This window comes from Cervus elaphus, chromosome 15, assembly GCF_910594005.1.
Source record: "Cervus elaphus chromosome 15, mCerEla1.1, whole genome shotgun sequence".
NCBI lineage: Eukaryota > Metazoa > Chordata > Mammalia > Artiodactyla > Cervidae > Cervus > Cervus elaphus.
Window position 1 is genome coordinate 11,017,869 of NC_057829.1, and position 24,581 is coordinate 11,042,449.

At 38.8% G+C, this 24,581-nt stretch overlaps 1 protein-coding gene across 3 annotated transcripts in view; it reads left to right on the forward strand.

Annotated features, from left to right (window-relative positions):
- FMN2 (formin 2) overlaps positions 1–24,581 on the forward strand; it is a 336,826-nt gene that overhangs the window by 277,289 nt on the left and 34,956 nt on the right. For all 3 annotated transcript variants that reach the window (XM_043926779.1, XM_043926781.1, XM_043926780.1), the window contains one exon: positions 1,015–1,066. In XM_043926779.1, coding sequence (XP_043782714.1) covers positions 1,015–1,066 — 52 coding nt within the window. The remainder of the gene's footprint in view (positions 1–1,014; positions 1,067–24,581) is intronic.

Genomic DNA, 24,581 nt, shown 5'->3' on the forward strand with positions numbered 1-24,581 from the left:
TTCCAAATGGCTGCAAGTGTGCCCCCAAAGGAAATGATTATGAAAAGACAACTTCTTTCACTAGCTCCAGGGTGGTTTTTTTCTTTGATTTTTAAAAATTTTTTGTTCAGTGGCTCAGTGATTTTCAAACTGTGTGTCACAGATAATTAGTGAAGAATGAAATGAATTTAGTGGGTTACAACTAGATTTTGAGATCTAGTGGAATAGACTAAAAATATTATTAAAAGCATTGTAAGAAGTGGGAGTATTTTTTAAACTTTTGTGCCAAATATGTGTGTATGTATATAAAGTAATACATAAATTCCTAGAATGCTTACTGGCCAGTGAAAGTTATTGCCATACATACTTTGTGTGATGGGAGTTTCTGTGTTATTTTAAACACTTTAAAAATAGTGATGTAATCCCTTTCCCAAATTTGGTCTTTGGGTTTGTGTCCAGCTACCATTCTTTATTTATAGACAAATCAAGTAGGGAATCAGTGGGTGCACTGTCATGTCATCACTTGAAGTTAGGAGAAAGTATTAGTATTTTATCTTATGTCTGCATAGAAGTCAGCTCTGGATCTACTCAATTGTAATCTGATGTAGAGAGCACTGGTAAAGATCATTACATATCTTTTCTATTTAGGCTTTTACATGGTTTTCAGACCTTTGCTTGAGAGAATTGTTTTCAACTAATTATTGGAATTTAAATCCTTGACAGACAAATTTGATGTGAATATCAAGTTATCTGGTATTTTATTTTCTCAGGATAATGTGACTAATTTAAAGAAATTACTTAGAAAGTAGTATTAATGAAAATTAAATATAACCTATTCAATCATATCTATTCATAAATTTAAAATAAAATTCTATACTTATGTTCCAATAAAATTTTTTAAAAATAAAATAAACTTTTGGTGGAGTACATTAGCATTAATGTATTAAAACATATTTCATATTATTTGATATATTTTGTTTGAGATGGTTATAACCATTTATCATATCTCATCTATTTCTTTTCTTGTATTTTTAGCTAAAATTGACCAAGAAGCAGAGGAGAACTCACTGACAGAGACTCATAAGTGGTGAGAAATTATTTTCCTTTAATATTTGTTCTCAGAGTAGGCTTATAAACCACTTAATGTGCTTCATCTCAAGGAGTCAATCATTAGCTCAGTTTTTATTTTCAAGCATAAAAGAAACTAACAGTGTACTTTAATTATACATTGAATTTCTGACTTTTATTTTTATAATTCTGGATGATATATAAACCTGTTATATCAAATTATTGTGACTAGATAACTTATTAGCACCTTCTCTTTAGAGAAGGTTTTAGGACTGTGGAAATACAGCAGAAAGGAAGACAGCAGGAAACTATTTCAAGAAAAACTGTGAAGGGTTTGGTTATAGGACATGAGTTTCCATGTGCAAAAGCAGAGCTCAAGCGGGCCCCCTGAGTTCCCCTTGCCTGACCCTTGCTCTCCCAGTAGAGGTTTGCCATCATCAGTTCAGTTCAGTCGCTCAGTTGTGTCTGACTCTTTGCGACCCCATGGACTGCAGCACGCCAGGCTTCCCTGTCCATCACCAACTCCTGGAGTTTACTTAAACTCATGTCCATCGAGTCAGTGATACCATCCAACCGTCTCATCTGTCCTCCCCTTCTCCTCCCGCCTTCAATCTTTCCCAGCATCAGGGTCTTTTCCAAAGAGTCCGTTCTTAGCCTCAGGTGGCCAAAGTATTGGAGTTTCAGCTTCAGCATCAGTACTTCCAATGAATATTCAGAACTGATCTCCTTTAGTATGGACAAGTTGGATCTCCTTTCAGTCCAAGGGACTCTCAGGAGTCTTCTCCAACACCACAGTTCAAAAGCATCAATTCTTTGGCGCTCAGCTTTCTTTATAGTCCAACTCTCACATCCATACATGACTACTGGAAAAACCATAGCTTTGACTAGGTGGGCCTTTGTTGGCAAAGTAATGTCTCTGCTTTTTAATATACTGTCTACGTTGGTCATAGCTTTTCTTCCAAGAAGCAAATGTCTTTTAATTTCCTGGCTGCAGTCACCATCTGCAGTGATTTTGGAGCCCCCAAAAGAAAGTCTATCACTGTTTCCACTGTTTCCCCATCTATTTGCCATGAAGTGATGGGACTGAATGCCATAATCTTCATTTTTTGAATGTTGAGTTTTAAGCCAGCTTTATCACTCTCCTCTTTCACTTTCATCAAGAGGGCTCTTCAGTTTCTCTTTGCTTTCTGCCATAATGGTGTCATCTGCATATCTGATGTTATTGATATTTCTCCTGGCAATCTTAATTCCAGTTTGTGCTTCATCCAGCCTGGCATTTCACATGATGTACTCAGCATATAAGTCAAGTAAGCAGGGTGACAGTATACAACCTTGACATACTCCTTTCCCAATTTGGAACCAGTCTGTTGTTCTATGTCCAGTTGTAACTGTTGCTTCTTGACCTGCATACAGATTTCTCAGGAGGCAGGTAAGGTGTTCTGGTATTCCCATCTCTTTAAGAATTTTCCACAGTTCCCCAGAGGGGGAGAGAGAGATTGATTTTAAGGAATTTGCTCACAATAGTGGCTGCCTGACTTCATTTTATAAACAGTTCTCCCTCCACCATGATTTTAGTCCGTCATCACAGCAGAGCTGGTGTTCCTGATTATCCTCTGCAGTTGACCCTGTATTGGGGCAGTGGTGTTCTTATAACAAGGCATTTAGTTTTACTTTGCACCTCACCAGAGACCAAGTGACAAACTGGTGGGAGATGTATGTGGTGTAATTTCTAGAACAAGTTGAGAGTCATTTATAGACTGTGAGTTGGGCTATAAATGTCCCGGGCATCTTTTCTACACCAAAAGAGAAGGTCCCCAAAGGTTTTGAGGACATGTGTTGTTGCATATTCCCACCAAGGTTGCTATGAAGGAAGGCGGCCAGTGAGGTGCCAGGGCCCTGACGGTCCATCTTGAATGGCACCTGGGAAACCACACCACGTGCCTAGACCAGCTTCCTTAGCCTTCCTCCACCATCCAGGGTTGTAGAGATGGAATACCTTGGTTTTTGCAGCATGCATAATTTTTTCAAGTGTGAACAGTAAGAGATCTTACTAGAAAAGCATATTCACATGAAAATGTGTTGTAAACTGCACAAACTTGTTTTCAGCTTGCTTTGAAGGGAATCTTACTCATTTGTGTTTATATTTGACTACTTAGAAAATAAAAAGCCTTGACTCTTATTCATTTTAAAATGGATAGTGAACTCTCCTCAACAAACTAGTTAGGATTCTTTACTGCGGTGGAATATTATTTTTTCAGGTCATTTTATGATTCCCTAACTAAATAAAAGTAGTCAAATGGTTAGTATTTCTAACTAAGAAATGGTTAGTAAGCTTTTAAAGCAAATCAAATCATTTTTATATTCCATTTCTTACCATAACAGTATTATGTGATAATTTTGTCTTTTTATTCATACAATTTTCTATCAATCTGAGAAGTGGGACTTCAAGTTCCTATTTTGTATGTACAGAATTATATAACTTTTAGATAAATTGTTTGACGGAACTCTTCAGTTCTCCCAGAAAGTAAAACAACTGAGCAGATGAGTCTTGAACCACACACCCCAAATCCAAATACACGTTGGATAAGCATGCTCTCATCTTCAGATGATTTCAGTGGCGAGCCAAGAGGTCACTTTGTCTTACAGGGCTTCACCAGAATTCTGTTCCATTAGGTGCAACCCAACTGAATGTGTTAATTTCAGCCTCTGTTTTATTTCTTCTTAATTACCATCCACAGCTTTCTTCAATTATGGCAAAATATCACCAGACCAAATATGATTACTCAGTGTCTGTATCAACTCACAGGTAGAGAATGTAGCAATTCTAGGTTTGTCTAATAAGTGGCCATTCCTTTATATCTATATTTAAAAATAATGAGAATGAGAGTTATAAAACTAACTGCTTACATTCAGTGGTCCTTATTTATAAATTATGGCTAGCTTAAAAATTATCTTAGAATTTCTTTTTTTAAAACTCCATGGGTAAAACCATACTTTATGGTGACAATGATTTTGAAATACAAAAATAAAAGATTTTCTTTTATTTTTTTACTCTTTTTTAATTAAAGTATAGTTGATTTACAAAGTTGTGTTAGTTTTAGGTGTACAGCAAAGTGATTCAGTTATACATATGTCTTTTTTCAGATTATTTTCCCTTATGGGTTATTATAAAATATTAGGTATAGTTCCCTGTCCTATACAGTAGGTCCTTGTTGGTTATTTTTTTCTACATAGTAGTGTGTATATGTTATTCCCAAACTCCTAATTTCTGACTCCCCACAGCTTTCTCCTTTGGTAACCATAAGCTTGTTTTCTCTATCTGTAAATCTATTTCTGTTTTGTATATAAGTCCATTTGTATCATTTTTATTAGATTTCATATATAAGTAATATCATATATTTTTCTGTCTTATGTAACTTAGTATGATAATCTCTAGGTATATCTATATTGCTCCAAAAGGCATTATTTAATTATTTTTCGTGTTTGAGTACTATTCCATTATATATATGTATAATATATATACATATATACACACACACACGTACATACTACATCTTCCTTATCCATTCAGACAATTAGGTTGCTTCCTTGTCTTGGCTATTGTAAACAGTGTTGCAATGAACACTGGAGTACATATATATTTTCAAACAATAATTTTCACTGGATATATGCCCAGGAGTGAATTGCAGGATAATATAGTAGCTCTATTTTTAGTTTGTTAGGGAATGCCCATATTGTTTTCCATAGTGGCTGTACCGATTTACATTCCCACCAACATTGTAGGAGGATTCCCTTTTCTCCACATTCTCTCCAGCATTTGCTATTTGTACACCATTCTGACTGGTGTGAAGTGATACCTCATTATAGTTTTGATTTGTATTTCTCTAATAATTAAAAATGTGGGGCCTCTTTTCATGTGCCTTTTGGCCATCTATATGGTGTCTTTGGAGAAACATCTATTTAGATCTGCCCATTCTTTGACTGGGTGATTTGTTTTGTTTTTTGATATTCAGCTGCATAGTTCTTTGTATGTTTTAGAGATTAATCCCTTGTCAGTCACACTCTTTGCAACTATTTTCTTCAGTTCTGTAAGTTGTCTTTTCATTTTGTTTATCATTTCCTTTGCTGTGAGTTTAAATTTATTAGGTCCCATTTCTTTATTTTTGCTTTGTTTTCCTTTGCTTTAGGAGACTGATCCAAAAATGTATTGCTACAATTTATGTGAAAGTGTACTGCCTGTGTCTCCCTCTAGAAGTGTTATGGTTTCTGGTATTACATTTAGGCCTTTAGTCAATTTTGAGTTCATCTTTTATATGGTGTAGGAGAATGCTGTGATTTTGTTCTTTTACATGTAGCTGTCCAGTTTTCACAGTATCGCTCATTAAAGAGGCCGTCTTTTCTCCATTGCGTATTCCTGCCTCCTTTGTTGTCGACTAAGTGACCGTAATTATGCGGGTTTCTTCCTGGGCTCTCTATTCTGTTCCGTGGAGTTATGTGTCTGCTTTGTGCCAGTCCCATCCTGCCTTGGTTACCATAACTTTGTAATATATTCCGAACCCAGGGAGCCTGATTTCTCCAGCTCTGTTCTTTTCTCTCAAGCTTCTTTGGCTATTTGGGGTCTTTTGTGTTTCCTTAATTTTTGTTATAGTTTTGAGCAAAATGCCATTGGTAATTCGATAGGGATTACATCGAATCTATAGATTGCCTTGGTGGTAAAGTCATTTTGACAATGTTGATTCTTGCAATCCAAGAACAGGGTAAAACTTTCCATCTGTTTGTGTCATCTTTGATTTCTTTCAGCAGTGTCTTACACTTTTTTAGAATATAGGTCTTTTGTCTCCTTAGGTGGGTTTATTCTGAGGTGTTTTATTCTTTTTGATGTGATGGTAAATGAGATTCTTTCCTTAATTTTTCTTTCTGATCTTTGGTTGTTACTGTGTAGAAATGCAGCAGATTTCTGTATGTTGATTTTGTACCCTGTATGTGTGTGCTGGTCACTCAGTGCTGTCCAACTTTTGTGACCCCATGGACTGTAGCCCACCAGGATCCTCTGTCCATGGGACATCTGCCTGACCTGCAGGCAGATAGATTCTTTACTATGTGAGCTACCAGGGAAGCCCTGAGACTTTATCAAATTCACTGATGAGCTTTAGTAGTTTTCTGGTAGCATTTTTAGGATTTTCTATGTATAGTATCATGTCATCTGCAAACAATGACAATTTTACCTCTTTTCCAATTTGGAATTTTTTTCTTTTCCATTTCCTATGGTGAGGACTTCCAAAACTATGTTGAATAATAGTGGTGAGAGTGGACATCGTTGTCTTATTCCTGATCTGAGAGAAAATGCTTTCAGTTTTTCACCATTGAGAGTAATGTTTGCAGTGGGTTTGTTGTATGTGGCCTTTACTATGTTGAGGTAGGTTTCCTCTGTGTCCACTTTCTAGATAGTTTCCATCATAAATGGTTGTGGATTTTGTCAAAAGCTTTTTTCTGTATCTATTGAGATGGTCATATGGTTTTTCTTCCTTAGTTTGTTGGTGTGGTGTCCAGTCACATCACTTCACTTTGTTGATGTGTGATCAATCATTGATTGATTTGTAAATATTGAAAACTCCTTGCATCCTTGGGATAAATCTCGCTTGATCATGGTGCATGGTCCTTTTAATGTATTGCTGGATTTGATGTGCTAGTATTTTGCTGAGGATTTTTGCATCTATGTTCCTCAGTTATGTGGTTGCTTTTTAGTCTCTAAGTCATGTCCTCATGACTTGTGTGACCCCATGGACTGTAGCCCACCAGGATCCTCTGTCCATGGGACTTCCCAGGCAAGAATACTGGAGTGGGATGCCATTTTCTTTCCAGGGGATCTTCCTGACCCAGGGATCAAACCCACATCTGCTGCACTGGAAGGCAGGTTCTTTTCCACTGGGCCTCCAGGGAAGCCCCCATTCATCAGTTATATGGGCTTGTAATTTTCTTTTTCTGTGGTATCTTTTCCTGGTTTTGATATCAAGGTGATGGTGACCTTATAAAAGTAGTTTGAAAGTGTTCCTTCCTCTGCAATTTTGGGGAATATATTCAGAAGCAAAAGTGTTAACTCTTCTCTAAATATTTTGCAGAACTCACTTGTGAAGTCATCTGGTCCTGGACTTTCATTTGATGGGAGTTTTTAAATTACTGATTCAATTTCAGCAGTTGTAATTGGTCTGTTCATATTTTCTGTTTCTTCCTGGTTCCATCTTGGGAGACTCTGTCTTTCTAAGAATTTGTTCATTTCTTCCAGACTGTCCATTTTACTGGCATACAGTGCTTGTAGTAGTATTTATGGTCCTTTATGTGGTGTCAGTTTTAACTTTTCCTTTTGCATTTCTAATTTTATTGATTTAGGCCCTCTCACTTCTTTTCTTAATGAGTCTGGCTAAAGGTTCTAACTTAGTTTATCTTTACAAAGAACCAGCTTTTAGTTTCATTGATCCTTTCTATTGTTTTCTTAGTCTCTGTTTCATTTATTTCTGCTCTGGTATGTATGGTTTCTTTCCTTATACCAACTTTGTGTTTTGTTTATTCTTCTTTCTCTGATTGCTTTAGGTGTAAGGTTAGGATGTATGTTTGAGATTTTTCTTGTTTCCTGGGGTATGATTGTATTGTTAATAAACTTCCCTCCTAGAACTGATTTTGCTGTGTCCCATGGGGTTTTGATCTCATGTTTTAATTTTCATTTATCTCTAGGTACTTTTTTTATTTCCTCTTTTATTTCTTGAGTGATCCATTGGTTGTTTATTATCATATTGTTTAGCCTCCACATGTTTGAAGTTTTTGCAGTTCTTTAGTTTATTTCTTTTTTACTATTTATTTATTTTTGGCTCTTGTGGGTCTTCATTGCTACATGGGCTTTTCTCTAGTTGGGTGAGTGGAAGCTACTCTCTAGTCGTGATACATGGGCTTCTCATTGTGGTGGCTTCTCTTGTTGCAGAGCAGAGGTTGTAGGGTATGTGGGCCTCAGTAGTTGTGACATGCAGGCTCAGTAGTTGCTGCTTGTGGGCTCTGGAGTGCAAACTCAGATAGTTGTGGCCCACAGTCTTATTTACTACAGGGCACGTGGGATTTTCCTAGACCAGGGATCAAACCCATGTCTCTTGTATTGGCAGGTGGATTCTTTACTACTGAGCTGCAGGGAAGCTCATGTAGCTTATTTCTAATCTCACAGGGTTGTGATTAAAAAAGATGCTTTATATGATTCTAATTGTCTTAAGTTTACTGAGATTCACCTCGTGGTCCAGAATGTGATCAATCCCAGCATGTGAGAATGTTCCATACACACTTGAGAAGAATGTGTATTCTGCTGCTTTCAGATGAAATGATTATATATATATATACACACACACATATATGTATGTATGTATGCATGTATGTGTATATACATATATATATATCAGTTAAGTCCATCTGGTCTAATGTGTCATTTAAGGCCTGTGTTTCCTTATTGATTTTCTGTCTGGATGATCTGTCGATTGATATAAGTGAGCTGTTAAAATCCCCCACTGTTGTGTTACTGTTGATTTCTCTTTTTCTGTCTTGATAACATTTGTCTTATTGAGATGGTCCTCTGTTGGATGCATATATAGTTACAATTGTTATATCTTCTTCTTGGACTGATCCCTTGATGATTACACAGTGCCTCCTTTGTCTCTTGTAACAGCATTTTAAAGTCCATCGTCTGCTTTTAGTATTGCTACTCTAGCTTTCTTTTATTTTTATTTACATGGAATACTTTTTTCCATCCTCTCACTTTCAGTCTCTATGTGTCCCCATATCTGAAGTGGGTCTCTTGTGGACAGCATGCATACAGGTCTTGTTTTTGTATCCATTCAACCAGTCTGTGTCTTTTGGTTGGAGCATTTAACCCATTACATTTAAGGTAATTATCAATATGTATAGTCCTATTATCATTTTCTTAATTGTTTTGGATTTGTTTTTGTAGGTCTTTTTTCTTCCCTTTCTCTTTTGTTCCCTTCTATTCTCTAGTTCTCTTGATGACTATCTTTGGTATTAGGTTTGGATTCCTTTTTCTTTTTGTGTGTATTGAAATGTGTTTCAAATATCTTGCATTTGTACTGTCCTCCTCTCACAATTACTGGGTTAGATATCATACATGTGTAGAGATGATTTCCCGTCTTTGCTATATGTTTGCCTTTACCAGTAAACTTCCCCATTTTGTTATTTTCTTGCTTCTTGTTGTGGCTTTTTCTTTTCCACTTAGAGAAGTTTCTTTAGCATTTGTTGCAAAGCTTGTCTCATGGTACTGACTTATCTTTTGCTTGTCTGTAAATCAGTTAATTTCATCATCAAATCTGAATGAGAATGTTGTTGGGTAGGGTTTTCTTGCTTATAGGTTTTTCCCTTTAATCATTTTAAATATATCCTGGCACTCCCTTCTGGCCTGCAGTTTCTGATGAGGAATCAGCTGATAGTCTATGGGGATTCCCTTGTATTTTATTTGTTGCATTTCTCTTATTGCTTTTAGTTTTCTCTATCTTAATTTTTGTCAGTTTGATTATTCTGTGTCTCATTGTGTTCCTCCTTCAGTCTATCTTATCTGGGACTCTGTGCTTCCTGGACTTGGGTGACTCTTATTTTAGGGAAGTTTTCTGCTATTATCTCTCCATAAATCTTCTCAGGCCTTCTCTGTCTCTCTCTTTGTCTCTCTCCTCCTTCTGGGCCCCCATAAGGCAAATGTTGGTGTATCTGATGTTGTTCCAGAGGTCTATTAAACTGTTTTCATTCTTTTTCCTTTATTTTGTTCCATGGCAGTGATTTCCACTACTCTCTTCCAGTCCACTGTAAGTTCTTCTACCTCATTTATTCTGCTATTGATTCCTTCTAGTGTATTTTTTCATTTCAATTATTTTACTCTTCAACTCCGTTTGGTTGTTCTTTATATTTTATAACTCTTTGTTTTTAAAAATTCTTGTTACTTCTCACTCTGTACATCCATTCTTTTCCCAAGCTCTTATATCATCTTTATAATCATTACTCTGAAGTCTTTCTCATGTAAGTTGCCTAACTCCACTTCACATAGTTGTTCTTCTTGGGTTTTATCTTGTTCCTTCTTCTGGAACATATTCCTCTGCTGTCTCATTTTATCTAAATTTCTATTTTTATTTTTATGTATGTAGAAAGTTAGTTATATTTCTCAACCTGGGAGACATGGCCCTCTGTAGGGGGTGTCCTATGTGTCCCAGGAGTGCACTCCTCTCTTGTCACAAGGGCCAGGGATCAGCTGGTCCCAGGGTAGGTTCTGATCTACATTCAGGGACTCAGTCTGCAGGCTGCTCAGTTCAATTCAGTTCAGTCGCTCAGTCATTTCCGACTCTTTGCGACGCTGTGGACTGCAGCATGCCAGGCTTCCCTGTCCATTACCAACTCCCAGATCCTATTCAAACTCATGTGCAGGCTGCTAGATCATAGTTTTCTTGCTTCTGTCTGCCTCCTGGTGATTGAGGCTGGTTGAAAAGCTTGTGCAGGCTTTCTGGTAGGAAGGACTAGTGTCTGCCCACTGGTGGAGAGAGCAGGGTCTTGTCCCTCTGGTGGGTAGGGCCATGTGCAGGGGTGTGTTTATAAGTGTCTGTGGGCTCAGGGTGACTTTAGGTAGCCTACTTGCTTATGGATGGGTCTGTGTCCCCACCTTGTTGGTTGTTTAGCCTGAGGCATTCCAGCACTAGACACTGAAGACTGTTGAGTGGGGGCAGGTCTTGGTACCAAAATGACAGCCTCCAGGAGAGCTCATGCTGGTGAATATTTCCACTGCCAGTGTCCTTGTCCCCACAGTGAGCCAGAGCCACCCCTACCTGCCAGGAAACCCTCCAAGACCAGCAGGTAGGTCTGACCAAGGCTCCTGTAAAGTCAGGCCTTTGTCATGGGCCCGGTGCATTTGAGTCCTTGTGTGCACCCTCCCCAAGCACAGAGCTTCTGTTTACCACACTCCTGTGTAGTGCAGCTCCCGCACCCCAGCCCTGTTTGGACATCAGCCCAGATGGTCTGGGCGCTCCTCTATTGAATGCCAGTTCCTCAGGCTGAGGACCCTGTCAGGGGGCTCAGAATTCTCACTCCTGTGGGAGAATATCTGCCATTTAATTATTCTCCAGTCTCTGAGCCAGCCACCCAAGTGGCATGGGACTTGATCATATCACGGATGCACACCTCCAACTATCTAATTGGGTTTCTTCTTTATGTCTTTGGATGCAGAATATTTTTTTTGATAGACTCAAGTCTTTTTATTGATAGTTATTCAGTGATTCTGGTGTCCTCATAAGAGGAAATGAGCTCAAGTCCTTCTGCTCCATAATCTTGTCCTCTCATGTGTAGTAAATTTATTGCTGCTAAAAATGCAATAGGAAAAATTTCCAGGGCACTTTGAATCATTTCAGTTCAATTCAGTTGTGCAGTTGTGTCTGACTCTTTGTGACCCCATGGACCGCAGCCCACCAGGCTTCCCTGTCCATCACCAACTCCCAGAGCTTGCTCAAACTCATGTCCATTGAGTTGGTGATGCCATCAAACCATCTCACCCTCTGTCCTCCCCTTCTCCTCCCATCTTCAATCTTTCCCAGAATCAGGGTCTTTTCCAAAATGTCCATTCTTTGCATCAGGTGGCCAAAGTATTGGAGTTTCAGCTTCAGCATCAGTCCTTCCAATTAACATGCAGGACTGATTTCCTTAGGACTGATTGGTTGGATCTCCTTGCAGTCCAAGAGACTGTCAAGAGCCTTCTCCAGCACCACAGTTCAAAAGCATTGATTCTGTGGCACTCAGCTTTCTTTATAATCCAACTCTCACATCCATACATGACTACTGGAAAAACCATAGCTTTGACTACATGGACCTTTGTTGGCAAAGTAATGTCTCTGCTTTTTAATATCCTGTCTAGGCTGGTCATAGCTTTCCTTCCACGGAGCAAGTGTCTTAATTTCCTGGCTGCAGTCACCATCTGCAGTGATTTTGGAGGCCAAAAAAAGAAAGTCTGTCACTGTTTCCACTGTTTCCCCATCTATTTGCCATGAAGTGATGGGACCAGATGCCATGATCTTAGTTTCTGAATGAGTTTTAAGCCAGCTTTTTCACTCTCCTCTTTCACTTTTATCAGGAAGGACTTTAGTTCTTCTTCTATTTCTGCCATAAGGGTGGTGTCATTTGTGTATCTGAGCTTATGGGTGTTTCTCCCTGCAATCTTGATTCCAGCTTGTGCTTCATCCAGCCTTGCATTTTGCATGATGTACTCTGCATATAAGCTAAATAAGCAGGGTGACAGTATACAGCCTTGATGTATTCCTTTCCCAATTGTGAACCAGTCCATTGTTCCATGTCTGGTTCTAACTGTTGCTTCTTGGCCTGCATGCTGATTTCCCAGGAGGCAGGTCAGGTGGTCTGGTATTCCCATCTCTTTCAGAATTTTCCAGTTTGTTGTGATCCACACAGTCAAAGGCTTTGGCACAGTCAATAAAGCAGTAGATGTTTTTCTGGAACTCTTGCTTTTTCTATGATCCAATGGATATTGGCAATTTGATCTCTGGTTCCTCTGCTTTTTCTAAATGCAGCTTGAACATCTGGAAGTTCATGGTTCACATACTGTTGAAGCCTGGCTTGGAGAATTTTGAGCATTACTTTTCTAGCGTGTGAGATGAGTGCAATTGTGCAATAGTTTGAACATTCTTTGGCATTGCTTTTCTTTGGGATTGGAATGAAAACTGACCTTTTCCAGTCCTGTGGCCACTGCTGAGTTTCCCAAATTTGCTGGCATATTGAGTGTAGCATTTTCACAGCATCATCTTTAGTATTTGAAATAGCTAAACTGGAATTCCATCACCTCCACTAGCTTTGTTCATAGTGATGCTTCCTAAGGCCCACTTGACTGTCTCACTCAATGGTACTTCGAATGGCATCAAATCATAAGGCTTGTTGCCAGATGTGGTCAAGAACCAGCTTTGGGTTTAGTAGAAAAAAGTAGATCCAATGTCTCCAGTAATTTGAGAGGCCCTTTAAGGGAACCCTGATGCCTAAGTGGACAGCCAGCCAGTAGCTGAGAAAGAGCAGATTTTAGAAACAGTTTGTTTTAGCTATGAGTTCCTTTAGTTTCACTAAATTTAGTTCTGGCATCAATAAAGCAGATAGAAATGACTAAAGGTAAAATTTGAACTATATTACAAAAATCACATTAGATAATTTACCTTAATAAGTTAATTTACATGTTGTACTTGGTAAAGGAAATTAGGCTGTCTCCTTTTTCTAGGAAGCTTGTGACTGTTCCTACAGATTAAAACATTTGGTTTAAAGATGTTTGTCATTTTCCAATGGGATTATATGCTACTAAAATTTTTACATAAAACTGTTTTTAAAATATATTTCAGAATGGAAGTTCTTTTTTTTTTTAAGCTCCCTCTTCACCAGGAATTAAAGACAACTAAAAGATTTGAATGTAATTAATCTTTTGTAAGTAAGACTAGTAAATTTTATTGAATGGAGAAACAATTTTTGCAGCCATGCTTGCAGATTAAAAAATTAATGTTCCTTATTTGAGCATTATTATGAGATGAAGGTTTGACTGTATAGTTTAAAAATATAGTTAGTGTACCTCATAGTACCAATTTTTTTAGAATTTTGAATACACTATTTCTCTCCCCTCATTTATTTGATTAATAACAAAGGCAATTGGAAATAACCGCTAATCAAAGGGAAAAAATAGTAGTGGGAGAAAACACATGTGTGAAAGAATTTTAAATCACACATCTTAAAAAATAAATATTATTTTTCTGCATGTAAGTTTCACTGAGTGGTATTTTACCAAAGTCAAGATTGTGTAACATATGAATTTAAATGGAAAATATTTCACAAAAAATAGACAAAGTGAAGGAAGAAAAAGAACATTAGTTTTAATCATTATATGTAATGTGGAACTTTCACTATCATGATGGAGAAAATACTGAATCAGTCCTGAAATGACATATGCGTACTCTATCATGTGTGATGACTTTTAAGACGTCAGCTTTTAAAGTGTCGTCCAGGGAATTAACTTCTGGACATGGATAAAATGAGAAGTGAAATGTTCAGTTCAGGGATACGCCTATTTTCCAGATCTTTCTGAGTAACTAACTAGAGATGAATAGTCTGTGTTTATCTGGCTTGGGCTGACAGACCAGGCAGATTGCAACCTGGTATTAAAACTGAAGTGATATGGAATATTTCTGAAAAATCCCCCAAACAGTTAGTATCATTCTCTCAACAATATTGATCAAGTAAAACAAAGTTGGAGTTTGTATTTTCCAATTTGTATTTCTTAGTTAACTCCCTCACATCCTGCCAGCAGAGTCACCATGTGGCAGCCTGCAGGAGGGACGCTTCCAGGGCAGTGGAGGAAAACTGCTTCATGCCTTCCAATCTCAGGCTTTGGCACACATTTGGGGTGTAGCACTTTTCTTTGTACAAAGGCATTTTCTTCAGTAGCTACATTATTGAAATTTTTACAAAACCCACTGACTTCCAACAGTGTGGGGCCTTGTGAAACCTGTTGCAGATTTGCTGGCCTCTGTCAGTTATAGAAAACATCCTGAGGTGGTTATCTTTCCTGAAATTTTTTTATGTTTTAGCTTGTATGTATTCTGAGTAGAACAGCTTCAGGACCTTCTGTTTTATAGAGTTTTATATGTTTCCTTCCAGTTTTGGTTTGTAATTATAAAGGGGAAATATGCATCAAATAGTTTCTGCTCTTCTGCAGAGTTTTGTTTTTAAAATGGAAATTTTCCTATTGTATCGGGTTGATAAAATCTTCCCCACTCTGATATTTTAAAATGTATTTGGGCCTAAAGTGTTTCCAGAACTGAAAAGAGTTTACAACTCCAAAATTTTTGTCCTCTATAACAAAGAAGAAAAGAAATGGCCACATTTTTATTAAAGATTCTGGTCCCCGTGTTCTTGCAGTATGTGGGGAAAAGAGACACGTTAAAAGGATACACTGTCTTGCCCACTGTTTTATGTTTGAGACAATAGAAAATCATAGGAAAGCTTTGATGTTACTGTTCAGTCACTCAGTCATATCTGATTCTTTGCATCCCCACAGACTGCAGCATGCCAGGCTTCCCTCTCCTTCACCATCTTCTGAAATTTGTTCAAACTCATGTCCGTTGAATTGGTGATATATTCAACCATAGCATCCTCTGTCACCCCCTTCTCCTCCTATCCTCAATCTTTCCCAGCATCAGAGTCCTTTCCCATGAATTGACTCTTTGCATCTGGTGACCAAAGTATTGGAGCTTCAGCATCAGTCCATCCAATGAGTATCAGGGTTGATTTCCTTTAGGATGGACTGGTTTGATCTCTTTGCTGTCCAAGGGATTCTCAAAAGTCTTCTCCAGCACCACAATTCGAAAACATCAGTTCTTCAGCACTCAGCCTTCTTTATGGTCTGACTCTCTCACATCTGTACATAACTACTAGGAAAAACATAATTTTGACTATGTGGACCTTTGTTGGCAAAGTGATGTCTCTGCTTTAATACCATGTCTAGGTTTGTCATAGCTTTCCTTTCAAGGAGCATCTTTCAATTTCATGGCTGCAGTAACTGTCCACAGTGATTTTGAAGCCCAAGAAAATAAAATATGTCACTGTTTCCATTGTTTCCCCATCTATTTGCCATGAAGTGATGGGACTGGAGGCCATGTTCTTAGTTGTTTGAACACTGAGTTTTAAGCCAGCTTTTTCACTCTCCTCTTTCACCTTCATCAAGAAGCTCTTTTGTTCCTCTTTGCTTTCTGTGATTAAGGTGGCATCATCTGCATATCTAATGTTATTGATATTTCTCCTGGCAATCTTAATTCCAGCTTAATCTTCATCCCGTCTGCCATTTCACATGATGTGCTCTGTATATAAGTTAAAAAAAACAGGGTGACTGTATACAACCTTGATGTACTCCTTTCCCAATTTTGAACAGTTCATTGTTCCATATCCAGTTCTAACTGTTGCCTCTTTACCTGCATACAGGTTTCTCAGGAGACAAGTAAGGTGTTCTGGTATTCCCATCTCTTTAAGAATTTTCCACAGTGTGTTGTGATCCATATAGTCAAAGGCTTTAGCATAGTCAGTGAAGCAGAAGTAGATGTTTTTCTGATCTCATTGGTGTTGGCAATGTGATCTCTGGTTCCTCTGCCTTTTCTAAATCTAGCTTGAACATCCGGATGTTCTCAATTCACATGCTGTTAAAGCTTATCTTCAAGGATTTTCAGCATAATCTTGCTAGCATGTGAAATGAGTGCAATTGTGCAGTAATTTGAACCTTCTTTGGCATTGCCCTTCTTTGGGATTGGAATGAAACCTGACCTTTTCCAGTCCTGTGGCCACAGCTGAGTTTTCCAAATTTGTTGGCATATTGAGTGCAACACTTTTAACAATATCATCTTTTAGGGTTCAAAATAGCTCATCTGGAATTCCATCACCTCCACTAGCTTTGTTTGTAGTAAAGATTCCTTAGGCCCACTTGACTTCACACTCCAGGATGTCTGGCTCTAGGTGAGTGACCACATCATCATGATTATCCAGACCATTAAGACCTTTATCGTACAAGTTCATCTGTGCTTGCCACCTCCTCTTAGTATCTTCGGCTTCTGTTAGGTCCATACCATTTCTGTCCTGTATTGTGCCCATCTTTGCAAGAAATGTTCCCTTGGTATCTCTAATATTCTTGAAGAGATCTCTAGTCTTAGTAATTTAAGATAACGGTTGTATTCAATCATATCATGATTCAAATCCATTAGAGTTGCATGTTTTAAGAAACTATGCTGCTACCCAGTAGATGTTCTAGAAAAAAACAGTTGAATAAAAGTAGTCACTTTCATATTGAAAGAAAATATTTTTCAGGCTAGAATAAAGCTAAGACAAAAATGAAAGTTATCGGTGACTCTACCTATACACACATTTCATAAGGCAAATTAGAAATCTTTAGAAGGTTGTTGTTAGAGGGGCATATTTGGTTACAAGCTACAGAGAACCACCTTCAATTAAGGAACACATGGGATTAAGTAAGTCAATTAAGTTACATGGGATTAAGTAACTCATGGGGTTTCTCAAAGGCCTCCAGGCTGCACAGTAAAGGGAAACAGCCTCCAGTGTGGGAACCGGCAGGGATGAGCACAGGGCCCAATCCCTGGCCAGATTAGAGTCACTGGCAAATCGTGGTTTCACTTTTTTTCAAGTTGTCTGATTTGGAGATATTTATTGAAACCATACCTCCATTTCCTCCTCTCTAAAATGAGGAGAATAACAGAATGGTGCCAGGCAGAATATCAGCACCGTGTATTGGTATTCTTAGGATTCTTGGTATTCTTCTCACTTCATGATGTTTACTATGGGGACCTGCCACTAATGACCCAAGTCTGAATTTTCCCTGTGGCTATTATTGCAGATTCTGAAAACGGTGAGTCTGATTAACTTCCAGGCAGGTAGCATGGGCTCCCGAAGTTCAGTTCAGGCTGTGGGTGGCTGGTGCGGCAAGTCTTGCCAAGCTAAGAAGTAATGGCCCATTGACTTAGGGGACGTAGGTAGTGTAACAGTAAGGGTTAAAAAGAGATAATTTGGTGAATAGCCAATGACCTTTTATAGGTTGAACTTGTTTCCTTGTGGGAATTTTACATCACAAAGCGCATCATTTCACTTTTTGTGACTGTAGTTGCATACATTGGTTGTGAGTAAACTTACATGAAAAGCAGCAGGAAGAAGTGTTTTGCCTGTTTTGCTCACCATTTGTCCTGAGAGTTTCGGACTTAGACCAGTGGAAATTTCAGCTGCATTTACTTCGCAAACTTTGTGTCAGAGCTGGCAGGAAATCACCTCATAGACTCTTGCCCCGCTGAAGTTGTGCATCTGCAGAACGTGTCCCAGAGGAAGACAGCAATACACCTAGGCTGACCGCAGGCCAATCCATCTTTCTGATCTGTTTCCTTCATTTTCATGGGAGGTCAACATAGTCAAGTAGACACTGTTTTTTAACACAGTGGCCAAACATGCAGTAGATCCACCATACACACAGCTTTTCCGCTAGACAGTATGCTTTTTTTTTTTTTTTTTTACCTTTTCAAACAGCACTTTCTTTCAAAGGTCCAAGGCTTTCCCAGGTCCTGTCCTGCCCGCTCCTTTCCAAACAATGTCAGTCCATCTGGGTGAGACCAAACATACCTGCTCCTGGCCACAGAGACTCCTAAGGAAAAACATCAGTATATTTGCAACGAAAATATATTTTAATCCCTCTGGTAATACTGTGGTGTGGAATTTTGCATCTGTACTGAGTTTTGAAAAAGTAAGATCAGTCCCTAGATTAGGATGAATATTAATAGATGCAGATTTTGCAAGTGGCTTTTTAAAAGTTGCCTAACCTTATTTTTTAACCCACTAAAATATTTCCCCAAGTGACTGGGGGTTACTTTTAGAGTTACGAAAATGTATCCTCATAAATTAATTCATAAAGTCTTTTTGGTTTTGTTTGTAGTCTTTACATTGTTTAGCAATAAAGTCATTAGTACTTCTGGGAAAAATCATGAATTGATCAAAATTATTTGATTTAACAGTATTGAAATCAAATTTTTTAATGAAAAAATTTGACACTGGTTTTTAAAATTGGCCTTAAAAAAACCTATGAGAATATAGGTGAGAATATTCTTGACTTTGAGTTACTCACTGTGAAGAATCCACCAGAAAGAGAGCAAAAAGTGATGAAAAGGGGCAACAAGAGATTGGGAAACAAGTTCAGTAAATTTTTAAAAAGGGGGAACTAGAAATAGGACATGATAAAGATAGTTCACTAAACAGTATTTTTTATTTTATTCTAGACTGTAGTGAATCAATACCTGGGGGAGAGTCTTATCCCATGTTCTTTTTTTATGACCTGAAATTTAGACCTCACTCTTTTGAAGCTGATTTCATTTCAAGCCTTCAGTGACAGCTGAGAGAATGGTTGCATATTGGTAATACAGGTACTCTGTCATCATTTATTTTGAGAACTTGAAATATAGGCCCTGTAAAAAATAACCAGAAAATGATTGCTTCTGTGAATCAACATGCTAATATGATCAGAAGAAAAATGATCAAAACCCCTTTGTATCTCCAAGTCTACGCTTTAAAACTGAGCTACTCTTTCTTCAGTTGAAGGCTCCAGTGATGTCTTAGGAGAAACAGTGCCTTATAGATTGGCATAGTAAAGTAGTAAAGTCAAGTCGCTCAGTCGTGTCTGACTCTTTGCAACCCCATGGACTGTAGCCTACCAGGCTCCTCTGTCCATGGGATTTTCCAGGCCATAGTACTGGATTGGGTTACCATTTCCTTCTCCAGGGGATCTTCCCGACTCAGGGGTCAAACCTGGGTCTCCCGCATTGCAGATAGACGCTTTACCGTCTGAGCCACCAGGAGGCCCATAGATTGGCATACACATTTTAAAAACTGGTGTTAAGAACCTTTTAATTCCTGTCCTTACTTAATGAACATAAAAATATAGGTCTCATTTTTTTTTCAAAACTCATGCCACATATCTTTCCTTTTTCCCTTTAGCTACATCCCACATGTTCCTGGTTAGATACAGATAAAGATAATATTTCAAATCTACTAACAATCTGAAAGGTGTGTTTTATCAACCATGCTATTCAAGTGGCTAAGTCATATTCTCAAATACAGTCTTTCAGAATTTGGACTTCGTGTTAAAAGCAGCCTCTATGGTTAGAGTTTGTATTTGCATAGGGCATTTTACAGTTTCATGCTATTGCATCTTCTTACTGTACACAGTGCCTATAGAAAAATGTGAGACTCTATTTTGATGGATTGTGAGATCTAATTTCCTCATATAAATCCCTGGGGGAGGGGAGAATCTCTTCCCTATCTTCCCCAATAATTTGTACACACACAGTTATTCAGCCTTATAATATTTGTGTAAACTCCATAAATTATCCAGCATTTTAATAGAGATGACCAGATAATAAGGAAAACAAGTAGAAAGAGGTTAAAATAGTCCTAAATGTCCTTTTGCTTTGCTAAATCTACAGTTGTTAAATATTCCTATGTTGATTTAAGACAGTGGCATTTTTTTCATAGCCTATTGTATAGTTCAAGATCAAAATTTACCAGAAATATCAGGGAATGCATATCTAAGTAATTTTTAATGTTAAACTTTTTTTTAGAATCAGTAATCACAAATGACTACCCACTCAAACTATTTTGATAAAAAATACATTTTAAAAGAAAACTAAATGTCAAAATCCAGCACTTGGTAGCTTGTTTCAATTATAATGGTTATCATTTGGTGCAGAATAAATTTAGTGATGTTAATTATGAGATTTATAGAACAATGAGTGAAGGATGGAATAGCCTGTCTCCCAGATAATAGTTCATAAGTAAGAAAAAAGAGAAGGTTTGCTGCTAGGTAATATAAAATGATACTGGCATTTAAAAAATCATTATTTCTTAATTCCATCCTAAAAAAGACATATTTCGGTGTCAGCTCAGGAGCGAAACACTATCTTTAAGGTTTTCTGTTTGCATTTTCTCACTAGCTAAATCAAGGAATCTGAAAAATTGACAGTCAGTGATAGGGCAGCAAAATGAAGGCTTTGAAATAGTGAACAAGGTGTTAGCATTCAGAAGGGGACAATGAGAAGAAGGCCTGTGTTAATAGGGGGAAATGAAAGGATTTATCTTTTCACTACTTTGAAGTGGTCTTTTTTGCCTAGGATGGTTCTGAGAAGAGCTCTGAAAGGAGGAAAATGAGGAGAAATAAACTCAACTAGATTAATTATAAATGACAAACAGGAAAGAAGATAGGGAGGGATAGTTAAGTAACATTACTTCTGCTATAAGTTTTGTAGATACTCATTATCAAATTAAGAATCTCCTTCAGTTACCTAATTTGCTAAGTTTTAAACTTATGAATAGGGATTAAATTTTTTCAAAGATTTTTTCTAAAGTTATTGAATGATTGTATTAATTTTCTCCTTTAATGTGAATGTGATGTTTCTCCTTTAATGTAATGTAATGTTAATGTGAAATACATTTTTGTTTTTTTTAAATATTGAGCCAGCCTTGTAATCCTGGAATAAACTAACTTGGTTATGGGGCAAAAAAAGAAGAAGGAGGGGGAAATCAACCTTAGGATAATGGTTCTGCCAGAAGTAGATCTAGATTTCTAGATTTCTGCCTCGGGCCATTGACCAAATAAATTGCAAAAGAATTAAGGAAATAAACATTAAAATTGAAACTTTAACCGGAAGAAAATAATGGGAAATACATCTGGATTTTAAAATTGGGGAAAGCTTTCCAAACATTGTAGCCACCGAGTATCCACGTTTGTCTCTATTTTTCTTACTGTTTCTGAGTTACCTGTTGTTTGCTGGTGTTCTTCTAAGTAGCAAATTGCAGAGGATACATAGTCAGGTTCATTTAGGAAAGTTTTTTCAGCTTGTTATCCTCATATTTTCCAGGCATACACTGTTTCTCCAGTTTATTTTGCTTTTGATTAATTTTTTATTTTTGTTAAGGTTTTATTTGTAGACAGAATTGAAAAAGTCAGTTAGTACCACCAGGCTTGTAACAGAAAGCAGCCTCCCCCTGCTCCACCCTTCCCTCCACCTGATTACATTTCTCTTAGCAGTTTCCTCTCATATTTCTGCCATATTTCTCAATAATAACCTTGACCTACTAGTTCATTATTAATTTGCAATAAAGGTAGATGAAGTTTTAACTCACTTTGTTACCAAATCAAGCTTGGGTCAGCTCACCAATGTGCAGAAAAGTCAATCTGCTAACACTGGGTTGTGATGACGGAAAACACAGCGTTTACTGCAGGTGTCAAGCAAGGAGAACAAGCAGGTCATGCTCAAAGGACTAGAACTCCCTGATGGTTTCACACATGGGTTTAAAGACCACGTTAGGGGTCAGAGTCACAGGGTACATGGTCATGTCATAGTTATTCTTCTGACTGATTGGTGATGAGGTGACAGGGTGATGGTTTGAGAATCTCCGTCATCAGTCTTCAGGCTTTAACCAGTCTTCCTTTGTTTCTGCATTTTCTCACTTCTCTCATCACTAACTGCTTGAGTCTCCTCTTTGGAACTCAGTTATCATATTCTTCATCTGTTTGATTCTTCTTTATTTTTTCTAAATCTTTGTTAAAAACTACCTTCTCCCTCTGTTCATCCAGTCTTCTCCCAAACTGTTTGATTATTATGATCATTACCTTGAACTCTGTCAGGTATATTGCCTATCTCCACATCACTTAGTTCTTCTGGGGCTTTATTTTTTTCTTCTTGGAATGTGTTCCTCTGTCATCTCATTTTTCCTAATTTGCTGTTCTTACTTCTATGTATCTGGTGGATTGGTTACATTTCCCAACCTGGGAGAAGTGGCGTCCTGTAGGTTCCAGCAGCACATTCTCCTCTGGGTACCATAGCTGCATGCTGCAGGAGTACCCCTGTTGGGTTGCCTTGGTCCTTCTCTTGAGGCAGGCTGGCTATTGTGGATGGTCTCCTAGGCATTGCTGGGCCCTGGTCCCTTTGATCGTCAAGTCCTGCCTTCTTGCTGATGGGTGGGGTGAGGCCCAGGGACTGCTGAGACTGCTGTCTCCATACTGGTGTGTGGGACCCCCTCCAGTGCAGGTGACCATGATGAAGCTGTAGTGTCTGCTCAGACCCTGGGTCCCACACCTCTGGAAATGCCTGAATATTCCCCTTTGTCCCTGAGCAGTGGAGAAGGACCAAGGGGATTAGTTCAGTACATGCTCCTCACAGTGTTTCAGGGTCATCCTTCTGGTCAGTGAGTTCTGGATCTGAAATCAGCTCAACTCCAGGAACTGAGCAAGGCATCTTGATTGTTTATTAGAGCAACTGCTACCCTCCTGTTTCTCTGTTCTTGCCCTTTCCTTTCGTTATAGATGTTAAACAGTGTTGTGTGTGTGTGTGTGTGCACATGTGTGTGTGCACATGTGTGTGCATGTGCCCGTGTACCTCTAAGGATACCATGATCTATTAACTCTCTCCACACTCCCTGTGGGGCAGACACGATGGTAACTGTGATCCCTGGGCTTCACCATTGGCCCCTGTTAATTTATTATCATCTCCACGGATGTTAATGGGCTCAGCTGTGACCTCCTCTCCTTTCCTGGCCCACAGCGTGGACTGAAAACAGTATCCCTGTTACCAGCACAGTCTGGACCGCCTTGGTGCACTGGGCCCTCTGGGGCCTCCCATGGAGTGTTCTTTTGCTTGCTGTTCTGGATTCTTTTACTGTATATAGGCATGCCCACAGATCTCAGCCTCCTCACTCCCTCTTCTGTTTTCCAGAGCAGCTGAGTCATGTCTGCTTTTCTCTGCATTGGCCACCATTTACTCTAGACCTGTAAGAGCCACCCCTGGGTCCTGCTACCTCAGGAAAGTTAATTCTTGCAGCAACCTGTGTGTATAATCTCTTTTCCTTCATCAGGTCTGACACTTTCCTAGATGGGGAGCTCACCTTTACTAGAGAAGAGTAGGCCCCCTCTACCGATAGTTTCAGGGATCTGTAAGGGTGACTCATATCTTTCTGACTTGTTTCAGGATCCCAGATTTTCCTAGCCAGGGATCTGATTTTAGCGTAGCAGACTTGCTTGGCTGTGCTTCTGAATGTCTCTGGAGCTCTTCAGTTCTGTTAGATCTTTTTGCTGTGTCGCTGTTTCTGTTCTTTCACTACAGATGATAACGGCCTCTTTCCAATTATCGAGTTGCCCCCTAGTCTTTAGCTGTCTGTTAATGCTCAGGATCCCTCATTATCTCTCTGTGGGGTGTCAGTCCAACTCAGCTGTAGTCAGCCAATTCCACTGTCTCTGTGGCTTGTTCTCACCATATCTTCAACAACCTGAATCATCACACCTGTGAGGACGTTTCCTAGGCCACTTCGCTGATGTCTTTAGCAGTTCATGGCCTCCTCCACTGTGCCAGGACCCGCCCTGTGTACCACCCAGGACAGTGGGGCGCTGGCTGACTGTGTCTCAGACCTCATCTTACTGCTTGTTTTCTCAGGCTCCTCGTGGCTCCACTTGTACTATTTCAGGTTCTCCACACACCTGGTGCGAAGACTGGGTTTACTGGGAAAAACAGTAACAAAAAGGCAGAGGAAGCTGGGGCAGCTGTTAGACCCAGATGCAGATCGAGCGCTCATGGTGGAGAGGGAAGGAAGAAAGCCTAAATAGCAAAAGCCTTAGACTGCAGTGCAGTTACCAGAAAGTTTTGGTAAAGCCAATTGAAAGTCCTTGAGCCAAAGTCACCATTTAGAGGAGCCTGTGTCTCCTAGATGACATCTACACCAGCATCCCTGCTGCATGCACTTGCTGGCCAGGAGCAAACCTGGGCCTCTGTGCAGATGCAGTGATGGACTTCAGAGCACAACATCCAAGGCCCTTGGTCATTGTCATTTTCTGCAGTTGGAACCTGGGAGATCTGAAAGATGCATACTTGTGGCTGCCACAAACATGATACATTTTA